Source organism: Pipra filicauda, unplaced genomic scaffold, assembly GCF_003945595.2.
Source record: "Pipra filicauda isolate LSUMZ 115617 unplaced genomic scaffold, ASM394559v2 scaffold126_size2276778_pilon, whole genome shotgun sequence".
In the NCBI taxonomy this organism is placed as follows: Eukaryota; Metazoa; Chordata; class Aves; order Passeriformes; family Pipridae; genus Pipra; species Pipra filicauda.
The window spans coordinates 1654960-1674163 of NW_024103729.1; the positions used below are offsets into that span (position 1 = coordinate 1654960).

General features: G+C 38.4%; 1 protein-coding gene across 1 annotated transcript in view; it reads left to right on the plus strand.

The window, feature by feature from the left end:
* The window catches only part of PCOLCE2 (procollagen C-endopeptidase enhancer 2), a 22347-nt gene extending 3733 nt beyond the window's left edge, over window positions 1-18614 (plus strand). Inside the window, exons 3-9 of the mRNA XM_027739706.2 lie at window positions 4838-5093; window positions 7107-7231; window positions 10212-10348; window positions 12123-12277; window positions 14555-14638; window positions 16643-16810; window positions 18062-18614. Of these exons, the coding sequence (XP_027595507.2) occupies window positions 4838-5093; window positions 7107-7231; window positions 10212-10348; window positions 12123-12277; window positions 14555-14638; window positions 16643-16810; window positions 18062-18192 (1056 nt within the window). The 3' untranslated portion in view covers window positions 18193-18614. The remainder of the gene's footprint in view (window positions 1-4837; window positions 5094-7106; window positions 7232-10211; window positions 10349-12122; window positions 12278-14554; window positions 14639-16642; window positions 16811-18061) is intronic.
* The last annotated feature ends 590 nt before the right edge of the window (window positions 18615-19204 follow it).

Here is a 19204-nt window from a genome sequence, read left to right on the forward strand (position 1 = left end):
TGGCTAAAGAAAACAGCTTCTCTATTCTAAGAGCTCTAAGAAGTGTTCAGCACATGCTTGTGGTTATATTACAACCTTGGCAGACTACCCAGCAGCTTTTAGCTGGCTTTGCTAAGAAGTCATTTGTACAGCTATTTCCTTTCTTATAGTAATGTATATAGCTTTATCTCAAATATGTCATATACATTTACTTTTAATACACTGTAATCCTTCTTGGCCATCACTTCACATAAATGTGTCACATAGTCCAAAAATCTGGACCGCTCTCCTGTGTTTTTCTGGCAGACTGCTTAGTTCCCATAAAACTCCAACAACTTCATGTGCAACAATAATACTGAAAACTGTCAGAGTTATGTAAGGTTATGTTTTTATAGGTTCAGGAGCTGTGTTCCAGCAGGTTTGCTGACAATAAGCAAGGTTTGAAAAATTTACTTATCAGGGAAGTTGGGAATCTGCCCTGAGGGAGCGAAATATTTTAAATAATTTTTTCTATGTTTTAAGCATTCATTTGCCCATATAATTGTAAAACTGCCCTCCCAGTGGAGAACAGATCTTTACACATGATTGTATTGCCAAAAGAAAGAGATGAACAGAATCTAGTGTCTGTCAGGAAGAATAAGTTAATACAATTTTTTTAAAATTGCAGCTAGAGTATAAGCCCCTAGGCAGGAATTGTGGTTCCCCCCAGGATGTAACTCCAAAAAATTTCCACATTCATTCTCAGTGGGGAGAAATAATACCTTTGGTGTGCAGATAGCTGATGTATTTTTCAACTCTACCTAGGACTGCTATGGTAAAACATTTGGTATTGAACATGTATCAAAATATATTAAACCCATATACAGCACAGGTTTAAAAATTAGGCAAAATATATTTACAAAAGTTGGCATTTAAGAGTTTTTCCCCACCAAAGGATTATTTTTAAAGTAAATAATCTAAACCAAGTAATTTTGATGAAGAGGGCTTTGTGTTCAGAAAAACAGCTTCACTACTTCAAATGTAATTAAACTTCGATTAACATTATATGAAATACCTGCAATGAATGATAACCAAAGACACTCTAGCGACCTCAGTTTGAGGGGGGTTGTATATATGAAATAATCATGCCCTTTTGAAGAAGTTAGTAATCTACACAGGTGATTTTAGGGAATTATGCTCTAGAAAAACTCCCTCTAAAAGTCACTTAGCTTTCAATAGGAGTAAGGCATCCTTCACATGAGTTTAACATCGTAATTTTTGATGCTAAAGAAGTTTATAGAGTTAAACTAAGAAGGGAAGCAGAGAGTGAGTATGTGTCAGTCACCCTCTTTGTGACAAGGAGAGGCAGAAGCTAAAGTGCCTCTGTTGTTCAAAGATACCAACTGGATGGATAAAACAAAAATAAGGCACACCCTGCAGAGGAAGCATCACATCATTCTTCCTTTGACTTCTCCCTCTTTTTTCCCCCCCTTTCTTTTAAGAGCTGGAATTCCTTCCAGTTCTTCCTCTGAGGTATCCCATCATCTTACTGCATCAGGCTCGGACATGGCTCAAAGTAAACAGTACTGAGTCACGCTGGCCTTTGCTTTCTCCCCTGTGTTTCTCATGGAACAATATTTTAAATGTCCTAGGATAAACACTGGCAGATTTTAGCACATTACTTTTCAACATCTAAAAAAGCAAATGGTAGAAATGAAAGAAAAGTACTGTTTTGCAAAGACGCCTGTGTTTAGAGTGAGATTTCTCGGGAGTAGCTGCAGACTGGAGTGGCTGCTGCCAGAACATGGAACCACCATCCTCTGCACTCCTGATTGTCATCCAGTCAGACCACAGAATTTTAACTGATTTACCATACTGGAACAAATTTGTTATTTTTGTGAATGACAAATATTATTTTAATAAGCAGGTACATTATTTTATAAAGTAATGGCTGTAAGCAGTGACTGTGATTAAGGGCCCCACCCATTTCTCTAAATTACTTACCTCCCCAAATTCAGTTAAACATGACAAGGATTATTCTAACACTTAAAACCTGGAGTAGGCTCCTTGTTAAACATTCATGATCATGTGGCTGAGTTTTTCCTACACTTTTTTTTACAAACTGCCATGAAACAAAACTTAGAAAGTCAGTACATCTGTGGGAAACAGTCTTGACCAAGTTCAAATAGACTGAACTAACAGAAGCTACAGAGATTAAAAACTGTAATGAAATATAATTAGATAGTATATGTTGTATAGTAAAGCATAGCCAGTAGTGGAGGGAGGAGAAGGAAGCACACAACCCTGCACAGAATTACTTGTACCACGAAACAGAAAACCTAAGGCTTGAGTGAACAGCTGGCTGGCAGTTTGGAGTTGGCAGCTTTGCCAGCCCCCTCTCCCTCCTGGGCAGGGTCAATCCCATGTCCTGGTTCCCTCTGTCCCACTTGGGGCAGCATGAGGAGGTGGAATACCCAGGGGTAGGACTGAGTGCCTCAAGGCTGCTGAGAGCTGAGGAGCACTGGGTCAGTGCTGGAACAAAGCTGTCAGTGAGCACCATCAGCATTACTGAGGGGGAACCTCTTGGCTAAATCTGAGTGCGTTTCTACAAGGACAGCAAAAAGACCTTTTCTTACCCCAGAACCAGCCACCTCTCACATTTCCACTTCCTTCTTCAAACACTGGGAGGGAGCAGGTATATTCAAAGAAGCAATTCAAGCTGAGAAAGTAGGGGAAAATCTCTTTAGCATTGATAAAACTGTTTAATCTAATATGCCAGAGCAACTTCTGCTCAACCTCCAGAAACAGGAAGGAAAAGGGGAAATCTCTTAAAGATGGGTAACTTGTAGCCAAAGCTCAAGACACTGTAATGGAAAATGTTGGACAATCTCAACTGTAGGCATAACAGCTCAATCTGGTTTAGAACATGATAACCTTTAAAGGTCACCTCTTTTGCATCCTGTACGACCTTATGAATAATGAGTGTTCCACTCCAAAAGAGCATATGTTATTTTACATACAAACTGCTGGAAAAAAGGCTGCTGTAACTGAACTACCTAAATCTGACTAACTTTACAGTCAGCATTTCTGAACTGATTTGTACAGTCACACATAGTTCATAGTATAACCATAAATAATATTCAGGTCTTCCGACAGGAATACCAAATTCACTGTAGCTCGTTTTCTGTTAAACTGACCATGCCTTAATGCTCCTTAGTGATTCAGACCAGAAGACAAGTGAATGCAATGATAAGAGGTTTGGTTATGAGAGCAATGATTCAAGGAGTAGATTCAAGACGAGGGGAGTTCTGTGGTTTTGATGTAGTAATAGTGATGTATGTCAGCACAGGGGAACTGAATTTTTGAGAGAACTTTGAGCTTAAAGGAAAACACTCTGAAACCAGCCACAGGAACTGCAGTGGGGCTGGTCAGCAAGTGTGCAAGTGGGCCCCAGGCAGCTGAGAACAGCTCAAGCAAAAGTCTGTCCTGCTGCAGGATCAGTATCAGCACTGGATGTAAAAGCAGCTGCATGAATGAGTCACCTTAACATATCTACAGTACATTTTTCACTACATCTAGAACTGCTGCCTGTATCACTATCTGCTGTGGGTTAAGTGGTCACTTCCATCTACAGCAATTCCATCTACACCTGACCTGACAAGTAATTTTTAACTGTTGAGACTCACGATATTAAAACGCTGTTTGACAACTTCACATAAGAACAATTTAGTTGTAGTTTATCTCGAAGTGGTGTTTTAAAATGAGTCACTGTTAAGGAATGAAAAAAATTCATGAACTCTTAAATAACATGGCTTAAATATGAACTTACTGCAGATATATTAAGTGTGTTTAAAGCAGAAAATTATAGTAGTGTCTCAGTAAAGCAGAACAGCTGCAATTATTTTAATAGCTAACCACTCTACCAGGCTATGGATTGAATGCAGATAATTACACTTGCCTGTCTAAGGTCCCTCTATACTGTAAAATACTGTTCCCTTTTTTCCTGTCCTGTTACACAGCATTAAGTGCTTTGTTAGAATAATTTTCACTTCTTAGTATGCTGCTTTTTCTCTGAAAAGCTTGCAACTCTATCCCTGGAAATGTTCTCCTCCTTGTAAACTATTGTACTGTCTTAATTTACATCCTTCTGAGTGCTCTTGCCTCTTTTGCAATGTCCACAGATGCAGACATGTAAGAAGATTTGCCCTGCCTTATGTTTCTTCAGATGTTCCAGAAAACAAAACTCTCTTGTTCTTTTGAATTCTCTGTTTATAGTTTTACATAGCCTTTCCAAATATAATTTTTTCACTGCAGCCACTCCAATAACTAAATATTAGGGTTGTACAGTGTTAGCCATAAAGTTTCTAATTATATTTACAAATGTGTGTGTCAATAAATTAAAAAAATATCCTTCAAACTGTGAAACTTGATAACACGATCAGAAAGAGAGGTCATTTCAAAATGGTAAATTGCTTGTTCCATTTTTTTTTCATGTTAATCTCATCCTCACCTTGCTTGGTGACAGGGAGCTGCAGGGCTGATTCCGTACTTCAGCAGAAAATAAGAGAAACACGCCAAGCTGAACTGGGCAGTGATGGTTTGTAATTAACTGCATGAGCCTGACTAGAGGATACTGCAGATCAGAAATAAGATGATGGCAAGAGATGGCTAGAGCTTTATATTTATGATTGGTCCAAATTACTCTAAAACCTGCTTTGCCTGGAGTAAAATTGACAAAAAGAGCTTCCTGGCAAGAAGTGAAGGGTATGAAAACACTCAGGCAAACAGTGGGATCTGATAGATATGTGGTGTCAGTCTCATCTCAAGATGCACCTCTCCCTCCCTCTCTCTTTCTCTCTCTCTCTGTGTCTCTCTGCAGGTCCCAGAGGGAAAAGTGGTGGTTCTTTCTTTTCGATATTTAGACCTGGAAAGCGACAGCCTGTGCCGCTATGATTTTGTGGATATATACAACGGCCATGCCAACGGACAGCGCATCGGCAGGTTCTGTGGCACTGTCAAACCAGGGGCCCTCGTATCCAACAGCAATAAAATGTTGGTGCAGATGACTTCAGATGCCAATACTGCTGGAAGTGGATTCATTGCGAAGTTTTCTGCAGCAGACCCACATGAAAGAGGTAATTAACTATTATATACATGCTGTATAACTGTGCAGCTCTATGGAGAGCCACATTAATGCTTAACAAGATGTGATGGCAGAGATATTAGGGATTGTGCTGTTCAACATATTCATGCATTATCTTGCTTAGCAAATAGCAAAGTATAGCTGTTTACCTATCTTAGTTAATCAAAGTAGTAAAGAGAAGGACTGACTACTGTAGGAGTAGTGGAAGAACTGAGCCTAGTAGTAAAATGGTAATAGCTCATCAATAACTGAGGGGAGACCTCACTGCAGTTACAACATCCTTGTGAGGGGAAGATGAAGGGCAGACACTGATCTCTTCTCTGTGGTGACCAGTGACAGGACCCGAGGGAATGTGTCAGGAGAGGTTTAGGTTGGATATTAGAAAGAAGTTCTTCATCCAGAGGGTGGTTGGGCACTGAACAGGCTCCCCAAGGCAGTGGTCACAGCACCAAGGCTGACAGAGCTCAAGGAGTGTTTGGATGATACTCTCAGGCACATGGTGTGACTCTTGTGGATGGTCCTGTGCAGGGTTAAGAGCTGGACTTGATGATCCTTGTGGGTGCCTTCCAATTCAGCATATTCTGTGATTCTGTGATAAAATGGCAGATGAAATTCAATATAGATAAATGTTGCAAATAAGGGGAAAACATCCTAACTGTGTGTACAGTACAGCAGGTTCTGTATTGACTGTTGCTTCTTAGGAATGAGATGTTAGGTTTAAAATAGGTAATTTATGAAAACAATACTTGAGCATCAATCCAGGGCTTAATAGGTATCAAAAAAAAAAAGCAACAGAAACTTAGAAATTTTTAGAAAAGAGAATGAAGACCAAACAATAACAGAAAATTATGCCACTATAAATCCGTAATGCATCTATGTCTTGAATAATGTGTGCCATTCTGATGTTCCCATCTCAGAAGAGAATATAGTAGAACTATCAGAAGCAATAAGAGACAACAAGTATGATAGAGTTAAAGAACCTCATCTACACAAAGATCAACTGTACAGCATGAACTTCATGCTGGAAAATAGAAAGAAAAAAGAAGGGAGTGTAGGAGAGGGCTCTAAAGTCATAAATGGTACAGAGATAGTGAATGGGGACCACAGTCCCTGTCTCTTCCAATATTAAAACCAGATGAGCAAGTGGCTACAGAGGGGAGGAGAAGGTGATTTTTCTCAGTGAGCTTTGAAGTGGTGGAGTGCTGTGCCAGGGAACATTGTGGATTGTCCCTTTCTACACTGGTTTAAAAACACTTAGAAAAACATATCAAAGAAAGATTTGTCAGATATTATTACACATAAAGGCATTACCTCATACTTGGGAAGAGTATGACCTGTGAGAGGCTAGGAGGTCACAGGGAGGTGGTACTGCCCTGCTGAGTGACTCTTTTTCAAGGTTTCTGCTAGTGCAGGATACCAGACTAGACAGGTTGTTGGGCAGACTCAGTGCAGGTGATGAGTAATTGATCAGGTCTTCCAGTTGAAGCTCTGTATTGATAACTTCTTGAAAGATACATTAAACAACTGTGAGCTGATGTAGTTAATTTAATAAAGGAGGTTCATAACAATATTGTAAATAAGAATTACGTATCTGAGGTAGCTTTGTAATTTGGGACTGGGGGGAGGAGATATGGAAGAAAAAGACTCCCCTCCATCATGAACACTCCACAGGCTGCAGTTCCTTTGGGAAGGCCTGTCAGCCCCAGCACAGCTGCCCCATGGGCTGCAGGGATGGCTGCTCCAGTACCTGAGGTTTCTCTTCCTCCAGCCCCAGTGTTTGCAGGAATGCTGGTTCTGTGGTACTGGGTACTCTTTTTTTGGTGCCCCTAATTTAAGTATGTTTTCCCAGAGGTGCCACCAGCTGAGCTGAAGGGCTCAGCCATGTCCTGTGGTGGGGCCATGGCAGAAGCAGCCAGAACCACCCATCTCCCCTGAGCCCACAAGGGCGTTACCCAGGCTGTGGCTCCCCTGTTGGGCTCTGCTCAGCTCGGTGTGTGTGTTGCAGGGGACCAGTACTGTGGGGGACGACTGGAGAAGCCGTCGGGGTCCTTCCAAACGCCCAACTGGCCGGAGCGAGACTACCCAGCGGGAGTGACCTGCTCCTGGCACATCGTCGCCCCCAAGAACCAGGTAAGGCTCAGCTTCCATGGCCTGCAAGGACTCCCATCCCAGCAGCAGCCGGCTCAGGGACACGCTGCCTGCGCTGCCCCGAGCCATGAAATGGCATCTGGCTGCAGCCTCAGGGCGGGTCCGTGCAGCGAGTACAGGCACAGCCACGCTCCAGAGATCCTCACCTGTCTCACTCCAGTAACTCCTGTGCTCCCTCAGCACTGAACATCCTCTGCCCTGCACTGATACACTCCCCTAAATCAAGACTATTAAAGCATCTGTGACTGGTGACGCTTTTACACTAGGGTTTTTTTAAAGATAATTTTGTTAATTCACAAGGCTTTATGCAAATTAAGTTAGGGCAGGTGATCATCTCAGCACCAAACATGATGATGACCAATGCTACGTTTAAGTCTAACAATGTTTGAGCATTTCTGGCATTGCTGCAGTTTGTTATTGAGGTTCCCAGGCGGAGCTGATTGAATTTACTAAAAGGAGAAATTGTGTTACTCTGCTTACACCACAGGGAATACATTTGGCTGTGTCCTGGACAGAGATTTTCAATGTACATTTCATAAAGTTTGTTTTATTTCTTATGTTGAAGGCTCCATCTTATAACATGCTTGATTAGCCAGATGCCATGAGAGTATATGTTACCACTTCATTAAGATGTGAAAAGATGTGACAGCAGAGAGGGCTCGTGTGCCACACATGGCAAACACAAGTGTGTTCCCTGTGCTTTAGGGCTAATCTCAATCCACATTTTCTGGTTGCTGCTGAGCCATCTGCTTTGTACCTTGGCAGGAGGTCTACAATGACTGAATGTTTGGTAGGTGGCTTTTCTTGCCACAGCCAGCTTTTTAAATTCATTTACATGTAAAGATGACTTTCCTCTTCATCTTCTGCTCATGACTGTAATCCTCAAAATAAAAAAAGCTGCCCCAGATAAATATATTCTTCTGATCTTTCATACTTTTCCATTTCTCAAGATAGTTTCTCCCTTGAACTGAAGCAGTATTTCAGCTTAGTCTTTCCTGTACTCCCCTTTAATCCACATTCCTTGTTTGCTAGATACAGGTCATGTAACAATCCTATAGATAGGCAGTTATTTTTAAAACTTTATCTGTAAACTGCAGATTACTTTGGTTCTTTCCAAATGTCTCTAGATAAGCCTAAGAACTTCTCCTAAGCTCATAGAGAAGATTTAAGAAAGGCTATATAAGCGTAAAAATATATGCATTATATCCCGTGTCTTTTGATGATCCTGTTCCATAAATCTACCTGTTTCCAAATATATATTAGTCATGTACTGCAACAGTGGTTGGTTGTATGCAAATAAGGCAGAATTTTGACAGTGACAAAAGCAATTTTTGAGGAAGTAGTGAATAAGCATCTCTCTTCAAGTGCACATAAAAAGCTCCTCAGTCTTCCTTTTGCCAAAGTTTAGGTGTTGTTGTCTCTATTTCCATTTCATAAGCTCGTGAGCAATAAAACAAGGTTCTCTTGCTTCTTCAAATACAAACCAATAATTTATATATTATAGAAGATGGAGGAGCTTCTCCTGATCATGAAGAGCTTCTATTCTATCATGAAATAGTAATTAGTGCAAAGTGCACTTATGAACAATAGTGAATTAGATATTATGCTGTTTTGCCTGCTGTGGAAGAATTTAGCATTTCTATTCCCAGTTGCATTGCTTCTTTCTGTACCATCTTTTTTAATCACCAGAATATTATTCATATGGGTACTTCCATTTAAAGGGCATTTTTTCATCATGATGCCGAGGGTTTTGAAACAAGCCTGTTAGTCATCTCTGAAACCAAGTCCCCAAGGCTACTCAAACTTTATGGGAAGGAAAATTATGCCTTAAACATCTGAATAGTGCAAAAGCATATTCAGGCAAAACTAAGACATTAGGTGATAACAGGCTACCATTACAATGAATATAGAACAAGATAATTTTTACTATGTTATTAAATCAAATCAAGTGTATGCCATGTACAAATTACTCATTTTTATTTGTACAGTCTTAGAAAGTTTAATACCATCTTTGTTTGAGACAGACCTTTAAAAAGAAATCCTGCATATTTACAATCAACACAATTCAGTGTTGTCATTCAAGCCTCATTTGTGCTATTTATGGGAAGATGTTTTAAATACTGTTGTGCTTCATATAAAGAAGCAACCTAAATGCATATATTACCTCTGTTTCCATGGAGCAGTTAAGTTGTGTTTCCCTTCCTTGCTACACATGACTGACAGAGTCATTCTGCAGGGCTTCATTTCACAGTAGTAGATTCAATTTCTGTTTCCTTGTCCATTGTTTTTCTTCCTTAAGTAAAAAATTCGATACATACAAGTCATTGGAGATAATAGCATCAGCACTGGAAATACCAGAGTTACACTAGTTCTCATTTATGACTTGTAAAGCCTCAACATTTATGGAAATCTGACATGGAGACACAATTCTTTTAACTACTTTCTTTCTCATGGTTTTAGTCCTACTATTTGTTAATTTTATTTCTATCAATATTTTAATTGCTAACTTTTTTAATTCTGCACCAAATGTACACAGCATTGGCAACCAGTGATTCAAACCCTGCTGTTAAAGAAGTCAGTGAAATGGCTCTACCAACTTTGCCTTTGCTTTTTCTTTAGCATATCTTGAATGATGAAATTACACCCCTTTTCTGTGGTTTATACTTGTACAGTTATTTTAAAAGCAACGTAACACCTACCACCTACTATCCTGTTATCATTCACTCATAAAAATAACTTTATCAGAAGTTACTTGCATACATTTGAGAAGAAAATGTTTTACAGAATAGTAGAGCCATGTGTTGAACTATTTGTTGGAGAGGTCATGTGGATCAAAATACTTTACAATGAAGTGCATTAAGGACTTTCCCTTATGGAAAGGAAAATCAAATAGTACTTCACATGAAGATGTCACTTACTAAAAGAAGCACCAATAAATGAGTTATTTACATTTTCCTTGTAGGTAATAGAGTTAAAGTTCGAGAAGTTTGATGTGGAGAGAGACAACTACTGCAGATATGACTATGTAGCAGTGTTTAATGGTGGGGAGATCAATGATGCCAAAAGGATTGGGAAATACTGCGGAGACAGTCCCCCAGCGTGAGTAACTGCCTGGAATTATGAACTTCACCACCACTGTGTCATAACACAGTACTACAGTCACTATTCATAACTGTAGTTACAGTTTTGTACTAGGCTTCTGAAAGATTTTTATTATTTTTTAAATTAAACGACATTTTCTGCCTCCAGTTGAACTTCTAGGAGTTGCTTAGTATCTTCTCTCTCTCTAGGTTTTCTCTTTTCTCTCTCCGTGACTAGCCCTGGCTCCAACCCATGTTCTCTCCTGTCCCACAGGCCTCATTAGACCACTGTCTAATAACAGCAGTACTAATCCTAATGCTATTCATATTGGTATAGTACCAATACTAATGGTAGCTGAACATTAACATCACTTAATATAAGTTTTGATTATAGATACTGAAGTACAAGGATCCAGCTGAGCTCTCTGGCTCCTTGGCTCCTTACTTTATCTGACTTATTTCTCTCTCAACCACTTTTTAAAAAGACAAGATACACAGACTGGGTCAGATTTTTCAGATTTGGCCTTGTAGTCGTGGTGTTCAGGAAGCAGAACAAAGCTCCTGGGCAGCTGATAATCAGTGCCCTCCTACGTCCCCAGCCTGTGCCAATGCTGCAGCGAGGAAAGAGTGATCTGTGCAACTACCTTGGCAGCTGGAAATCCAGAGAATTCCAGATAGCCAGGCACTTATTGTTTGTGTCACTTGGCCATCAGAGTAAACTGATTTGGGAAAATCTGCCAGAAAAATGGGAGATGATGACAACATTTTACTTCAAAGGCTTGATTAAGTGTTTTGAAGAAGTCCTGCTCATGAACTTAGACTTGCTGGGAAGAAACAACACAAGTCATTTTAGTAAAACTACAACTTAAAATCACTTCCTATTTTTTTCTCTCCTCACCAAGATTCTTTTGCCTCTATATTTATTTTTCCTTCTCTTTCCAAAAACTGGTTGTGCTTGAAAAATTTGTGTTACTAATTATTAATGAATATTGACACAAGGTCTGTGGAAAGCTCAAAAGAATGAGAGAAGTGCTGCTTTGGCTAGACTTGCATTCCATATCATTTTCCCATACACTAGTTTTGAGTGAAGTCCTGTTGCACTACCTCCACACCCAGAGGCAGTTATAGTGTCACAAAAGGTACTGTGCAGTTGTGAATTGAAAGTTAATACACTGAGCAGTACTTGTCCATGACATTTCAGATCCTAAGAAAGTAACTCCATTAGCTCTTCAAGGCCTTGGTCATGAATATCCAATAACTGACAAGAAGTAAGCCCACAGAAATAACAACCTAAAACATTTTATTTTTGGTGGTTTTGTTGAAGAGTTACAGAACCCAAATTTGAAAAAATTTTCCTATGTCCTTCCAAATGTGTAACGTGTTTTTCATTAAACAATAACAAATTTTAAAACCCCCATTTACTTACTTCCCCTACATACTGAGGACTTCTTCAATGTATTTTCCCACTGTGTCAGTCTGGCCCCTTCCACTCCATGTAAGTGAGGTCTGCAGTGAATTCACACAGAAGAATTTAAGGATACCCGTATTGGCATAACCTTCAGGAATCAGAGTTTTAGGTGATTCATCAAAACGAGTTTCATCCTCACACACACCAGTGTGTGACACACCCGCAAAGAACCACATACTTTTCAGTATTAGTTTGGAGGCAGCCACTGCATTCAGACCAGTAATTAAAGAGAAGCACTCTCTTTTTTCTTAAAGAAGGCTATTAATGCTTTTTGGCTTTGACATTCAAAATAATGGAAATATTTTATTTTGTTTTTCTATTTCAGGCCTATTCTGTCTGAGAGAAATGAGTTGCTCATTCAGTTTTTGTCTGATTTAAGCTTAACAGCTGATGGTTTTATTGGCCATTATAAATTTAGACCAAAAAAGTTACCCACAACTACAGTTCCACCTACGACCACAACAGTCCCTGCTACCTCAAGTAAGTTTTACTGACTTTATATAATTTCTTAGAAAAATTAATTATTCCAGGACAAGGAGAGGGTTACAGAACTATGTAATAGAAGGTATATTAAAAATTAAAGTTTTATGGTTTGTTAGTATTTCAAACATTGAGGGAATTAATTAAAATTAATAGACTCAAGAGAGTCCCTTAACATACTCATGGGAGAATCTACTTAACATTTTTAAAAGGAAATCCATCCAGGCAAGAGTTAAGTGTAATGGTAACTCATTCCACCTGAGAGAATCTTCCTGTCTCTTCTAAATTTGGGACAGTTAACTAGAAGAATGGATGAGCAAATTTCTTTTGTATAAGAAGTTCTAACTATTTCAAGAAATAGTTTTATTTAAAGGAACTCTTTCTTCTATAGAAGTTGATTTGTAAAAATCTTACTGTATTTTTCTTCATATAGTTATTAACATCAAGCAAAATTGGTATGGAAGCCACCTGAGCCCTCTTCATATTCTGCCAACACCCTGTCAACGTGACACTCTCCTAGAATTATTTTTATTTTAAAAAATTCTGGGATTGGAACTTATAAAGAAATATGTCACACTAAAAATAAGTTTCCTTTTATATTTTAGACTAGACAGCATATATGAAAGATCAGAGGAGGGTTTTTTTGAAGGTATTGCCAAAACTAGCTCATTACTGAGATACTGAAGGGATAAATTCTTAGAATTTCTATAACCTGAATGTGAAAGATTCAAGAGAGTTATAGCAGAAAACCAAATTATTTATGATGTTTTTGCAAGACATAACCTGATTTGTACTTAAAATGCATCCATCAAAAGTGAGGACAGCAGGAAACCAAGAAGCTGTGGTGTTTAAATAGTGCTAACGAAAGGTATTTAAAATAGATGAAAATAAACATTATAAAAATGAAATTATAATGACCTGTAAATCATTCTGATGTGACTGCTGCTCTGACAATAAATAATTCAGCTCTTCTTCACTATAAAGCACTTTTTAATGCAGTTGTTAGTTCAAACACCTGGTCTCAAGTAACTCAGGCTGTCAGTTCTCCCTCGTGCTGTGTTCAGGGTTTGCCGTCATTTCGCTCTCTGAGCTGCTCATGGCTGAAGGGAACAGAGGTGAGCTTTACCAATTAACTCCAAATCAATTTTTATGACAACATCAGTGTTAGAAAATAAAAACATGCAGACTCATCTGAGAGAGGACAACAGAGGGAATGTTTCAGAAGCACTTGTCAGGCAGACAGAAGCAAGAAGTCCTTTCACTGTCTGATCAGTTATGCATGATGTAGGCATTTCTGAGCTTAAAAACAAACCAAAGCAAACCAAACCTCTACGGTTTAGTTAGATTTCAGAGCAATCATTTGCATTCAGAAGTGTCCATTTCAAATAGATTTAACTTATTATCTTGCAAATCAGCTCTGTTCAAACTCGCACAGAACTCCAGGCATGAATAAAATATTAAACTTAAGTAGGTGCTTTAAAGAATTGCCTCAGTCTCCATCTTACATAAAAATATTAGTACCTGAAGAAATAAATGCTATAAATACATTTTCTAAATCTATCTGTCTCACCTCCATCCAATAATTACGATGCCACTGACCAATTCCAAACAAATTTGAAAAGGACATAAAAGCCTGAAAGTACTGCATCCCAACATGTTATGTAGAAAGGGTCAGCTGAGTAAAGTACAGAGACCATTAATATCCACCCAAGTAGGAGAAAGATGTTGTTTATAAACAAAGCATTCCATTTCAGAAAGGAAACGTCAATCCCTAATGTTAAATACATACTTCAAACGTGTTTCAAATTGTCATGAATAAAAACCATGCAGTACTGCATGTCAAGAAGCTATGTAAAAACCTCTGAAAAAAAAAAAAAAAGTCAGAATTTGAACTCTGATCCCTTCCATCACAGTACAGTAATTTCCAATAAAAGCCACCCCCTCCCTCAGAAGCATTACTGTAATATCATGTTATGATATTTCAAGTGTACTACTAGGGCTGTGTGGCAACAGCACTTGGTTACATATTTAAGATCCCACTGTGATCATGTGTAAGTTTTCTGTAACACCCCATTCTGTCAGGTCACTAGAACAGACACAGCTGAGACACCTGAAAAGATGATCATTGGAGGTGATGGCAGAGAAAAGGAATATTGTTCCTGTGGTGTTCATGTACACATCAGGATTATTCATCTTTCTTCTCTTTTTTTTTTAAACATACTGCTTTGCACTTGTACCAAATACTTCAATTTCAATTTACTTCTTCTCTTCAAAAAGTTGCAAAACCTACAGTTGCCCTGTGCCAGCAAAAGTGTAAAAGGAGTGGGACTCTGGAAAGCAATTATTGTTCAAGCAACTTTGGTAAGGAAGCAAAGTTTCTTTTTAACTATTCACTCAGCACTGTGTTTTTAGACTCAAGGGAGTTTTACCAGATGTAGTTCTGAGTTATCATTAATATAATAGGCTATATTTTTACACCACCTTATGTGTACCTGACATTAGGATCTGGTGTTTCACTCAATACATTCTTGGAGATATTTTGAAATAGGCACTGCACAGATGTCTGAGACAAACACACTTTCTCAATCTGAAAAGACAACCCCAGGGAAGTGTGGATTCAGGTACTGTATTGTCAGCTGATGTGTCCGTAACCAGCCCATATACATTATGCTGCACCTGCTGACTGTGCCACAATTCACTGTATACACTTCCAAAGTATTTTTAAAAGAAGTCATGGAAGCTGACATGCACTGCTGTATGGACAGACACAAAGCACTCAGGAAAAGCGGTGTCTGCTGTGCATTAGGATGGCATTGTCACTGCTGGGCTGCTCAGTTATGTATCAGAGTATTTTCCCTTATTAATACTGGAAACTTTTTTTAATCCCCTATAAATTCCCTTACAATTTGATGGGAAAACTTCCCCCGCCCCCTTTGTTTTTTTCACTTTAACCAGATTCTTCTGACTTATACTGCTAACCCCATGAGATTTGAGGAAATCTGGTTAAGGAGTGTGAGGGCAGCTTTGCCTGATGCTGCCAGAGCAGCAGTGGAGGGCTGGAGCTGTTCCCTGAGGCAGGATGGAGTCAGGGGACCCCTTACCACCCCTGACCACCAGCCTGTTTTGCCACCAGTACAGGCTGGTCCAAGACGAAAAGAAGCAGGTAGGAAAAAAATCCCAAACCAGAAATGGTCTCCTCTTACCCACACCTCACTTGTGGCTGATGGTAAATGACACTATAAAAAACTTGTTTTTTTCCTCTACCATCAGGGTAATAAATCACATTCTCCTGTCTCACCTGTTATCAAATACTTGACATTTTTCAGTTTTTTCCATGGCAGGACTGAGAGTAAAGATATTTGATATGCTACTGTGAATGTAAGCATATCCTAAGGTAAGAATAGGAAGTCTGCTGTTCGTAGATTATGATTCATTCTAAGTTTATTTGCTGACTTTGTGAATTTAGAAAATAAGAGCATTTCCTTCATCATGCATTTCACTTTTATTGTTTCTAGAAATATAGCTGCAATACCCAGCATTTCAACATCCACAGGTCTCTTTTTGACTGAACTTGAACACTCCTATTTAATTAAAAGCTCTGCATTAAAGAAAGATAATGTGCAAATTTACAAACACATAACCCAAAATGTGGATTATGCAGTTTTGTAAATAAATCTGGCTATACATACTTGATTACTAATTGATTACTGATTACTAAGATCTAATTGATGCCAGGATAGAATATCTGATTTACAAAAGGTGACCTGAGAAGAAAACAAATAGATAATACCAGTTACCATTTCCTTCTAATAAACAAAGATGGTTTAAGAGTTAATCTGGTCATCCCAGGGAAAAGAAAGTATCTTTATTTTTATACTGAGAAGTCTTTGGGAGATATGATGTCTAATCTGTAATCTACATTTAGCTGAAGTTGACAAATTTATATCAGTACCAGGCCTCAGACAGATGAAAATCTAGTTCCTAGGGCATGAACTATTCCCTGCTACTCATTTGGGAGTGTCAGATAGCTGGTAAGTCAGCTTCTGCCTAGAACACTTTCAGTTCAACTTCTCCATGTTTTAAAATTCGTCATTAAAGGAGAATAAAGTCATACTGTTTAACTGAAATTATCAAACCCAAGAACTGGGCTTGCAAGAGACTGGCACATTTTACAATTTTATATTTGGTGCCACCAAAATTTGACAGTAGTGGTTTATTTATTACAGGTAATATGAATGTTTTTAGTAACTGTTGCCAGTATTATTTCCTAATTAGGGACTAATACACTTACTAAGTTTTATGATGCCACAAAATTTATGTCTAAAATATAAATGTATCACATGTATCAAACATCTTTTTTCCTAGTCATAACTGGAACTGTAATCACAACGATAACCCGGGCTGGCAGCCTGCATGCAACAATAGCCATCATTAATGTCTATAAGGAGGGGAATTTAGCAATTCAACAAGCTGGCAAGAGTATGAGTGCCAAGATTCTTGTTGTATGTAAGCAGTGTCCTCTCATCAGGAGAGGTAAGTACATAACAATAACTGCTTTGTGTCTTTATAATAAAGACAGCAATTTTGAAAACTACTTTTTGAAATATGGCCACAAAAATTAGTAAAATTACAGCAATTGTTTCTATAATCAGTAAAATAATCAATTTAAGCTAAAAATAACCAGTAATTCAGGTTTCTGCTGCATTTTTCAGTTTTACTTAAAAAGGATCAGGCTTACTTAGATCAAAGGAGTTCGAAAAACCTTTTTTTTCTTTAAAAGCCATGTGATACAAGGTAAAATATGATTTGGTTCTCTCAAATGAAGCTCAAATAGATTTTGTTTTTACATAAATGGAACCATAGCAGGAAACATTCAAAATAATTTATTAAGCATTAAAAAACCCCTGGTAGTGTTCCAGATAGTACTGTTGTTTAAGCATATTAATTCAAGATGGGCAGTAACAAAGTGAAAAATCATGATCAGAAACTAGCTTTTGCCTGTAGTTATCTGGCAACTAGACACTGGGAGACATAATAATGTCCTGGGTGGAACCAACTGTCTCCTTTTACACAGACTGCTGGCTCCAAACCACACACTTGTGTTTCTCATCCTAAATATCTATGAATTATTTAATGGCCTTTACTTAATATCTAAACTTCCCTGTTTATATCCCTATGACACAAATCCTTCCAGCCTAAGGCCTTGCAAACCCCTAACCCTTCTGAGCCATAAAAATATGCAAATCCACTTGATTCCTCCAAAGCCAGGTTCTGTCACACATTGAGTCCACCTTGCTTGCCTGACTGCCTCTCTATGCATCTAGAAAATGTTTCTGTCTTTGGGGAGGAAAACGGAATGCAAAGGTTTAAGTGCACTATCTCTTATGGCCACTAACATACAATCTAAGCAAGTGTGCAAATATTGAAATGAATGAGACACATTCCACTCTGGGTGTTGGTGCCTAAATTATCCAGCATTTATGTTGCACTTCTGATGCCTTTCAGACTCTTTGACAGTCTACATTTAATGACTATCCCCTATATATTTAATGATTGTTATATATTAGTTAGCAGTGTATCTACTTGATTTGTGCCTAACTGTACTTTATGGTGTAACAAGCATGGCAAAGATGGGTAAGGAAGTATTTGCTTTAGGTAGAAGGAAAAATATGAGAAGGCATTGAAAAAATCCAATGCAAATGAACAGAGATCACAGGTAAGGAATTGTACTTACCAAGTGACATCCCAGATTTCTGTCTTGTAATCTCATTCTGTCCTTTGTAGGTTTAAACTACATCATCATGGGCCAAGTAGAAGAAGATGGTAGAGGCAAAGTCTTTCCCAACAGTTTTGTCATGAGTTTTAAGGCTAAGAACTCAAAGATCCTAAATGCCTTGAAAAACAAAACGTGTTAAAACTGAACTCTACAGCTGCATTCTCTCATCTGTCTTGAAAAATAATTTTCACTTAGTGTAAGTCATGAAAATGCAACTGACTGTCAACAGTAAGACCACGCTGACCCTTCCTTCCCTCCCATCCACCCAAGCACAGCTGGCACAAAGTGAAATCCATTACAGGTACAGGACGAGAACAGATCCTCCTGAGTCTTAATGCTGAAGATTTGCAGCATAGCCATCTGATCTCAAACATACAAATTCCAATTACTTGGAAGATGTTAATTTATAATTGTCCAATTTTTTTAAGGAGTTGTGTATGTAAAATAAAAATTCTAAGTGCAATATTTATAGCAACTGATTTTAACTTCGCTTTTTCTCTAAAGGTTTTTTATCACATGGATTTCTGCATTATTACCTGTGCTTAATAAAATATTTTAAGATTAAATCATACACCAACTAGTTATTAATTATTTATCAGGTGGGGCAGGCTAAACATAGAAACTCTTTTTTGATAATTTACATGCTTTTGATGGTTTGGGTCCTGCACAGTCTGACTGACACTTCCTTGCCTGATTTGCCTTACAGGGAAGTCAGTGAATCATTGATTTGAACAAGAACTGGATTTACTCTTCAAAGACTTAGAGAACTGTAAAACAGCACCATGCTTTTCACACTGATGACTGTCTAGTTAGTAAATGTCACTAATAAGTTCTGTAAGGTAATTAGGGAGGAGGAAGGTAGGAATTAATTTAGTGGTGGTAAAGTACACATGCAAACAGTGTATGTTTTCATCTCTCCCATGAAAGGACAGACAATACAGCAGTGCTCAGTCTGGCACCAGTAGCGTAAATAGGAGCATATCTGTCTAATGTATTTCATGCCTATATGCAAAAGGTTGAACAAATAGCTATTTTGAGACTAAACAGTGAGCAGACTGGAAGCAGTTAGACAGTGTTACAGTGTCTTTGTTGGCCTGTCTGTTGTATGCAGTTATTTGTTACTCTGAAAGTTTATAATCAAATCTATAATC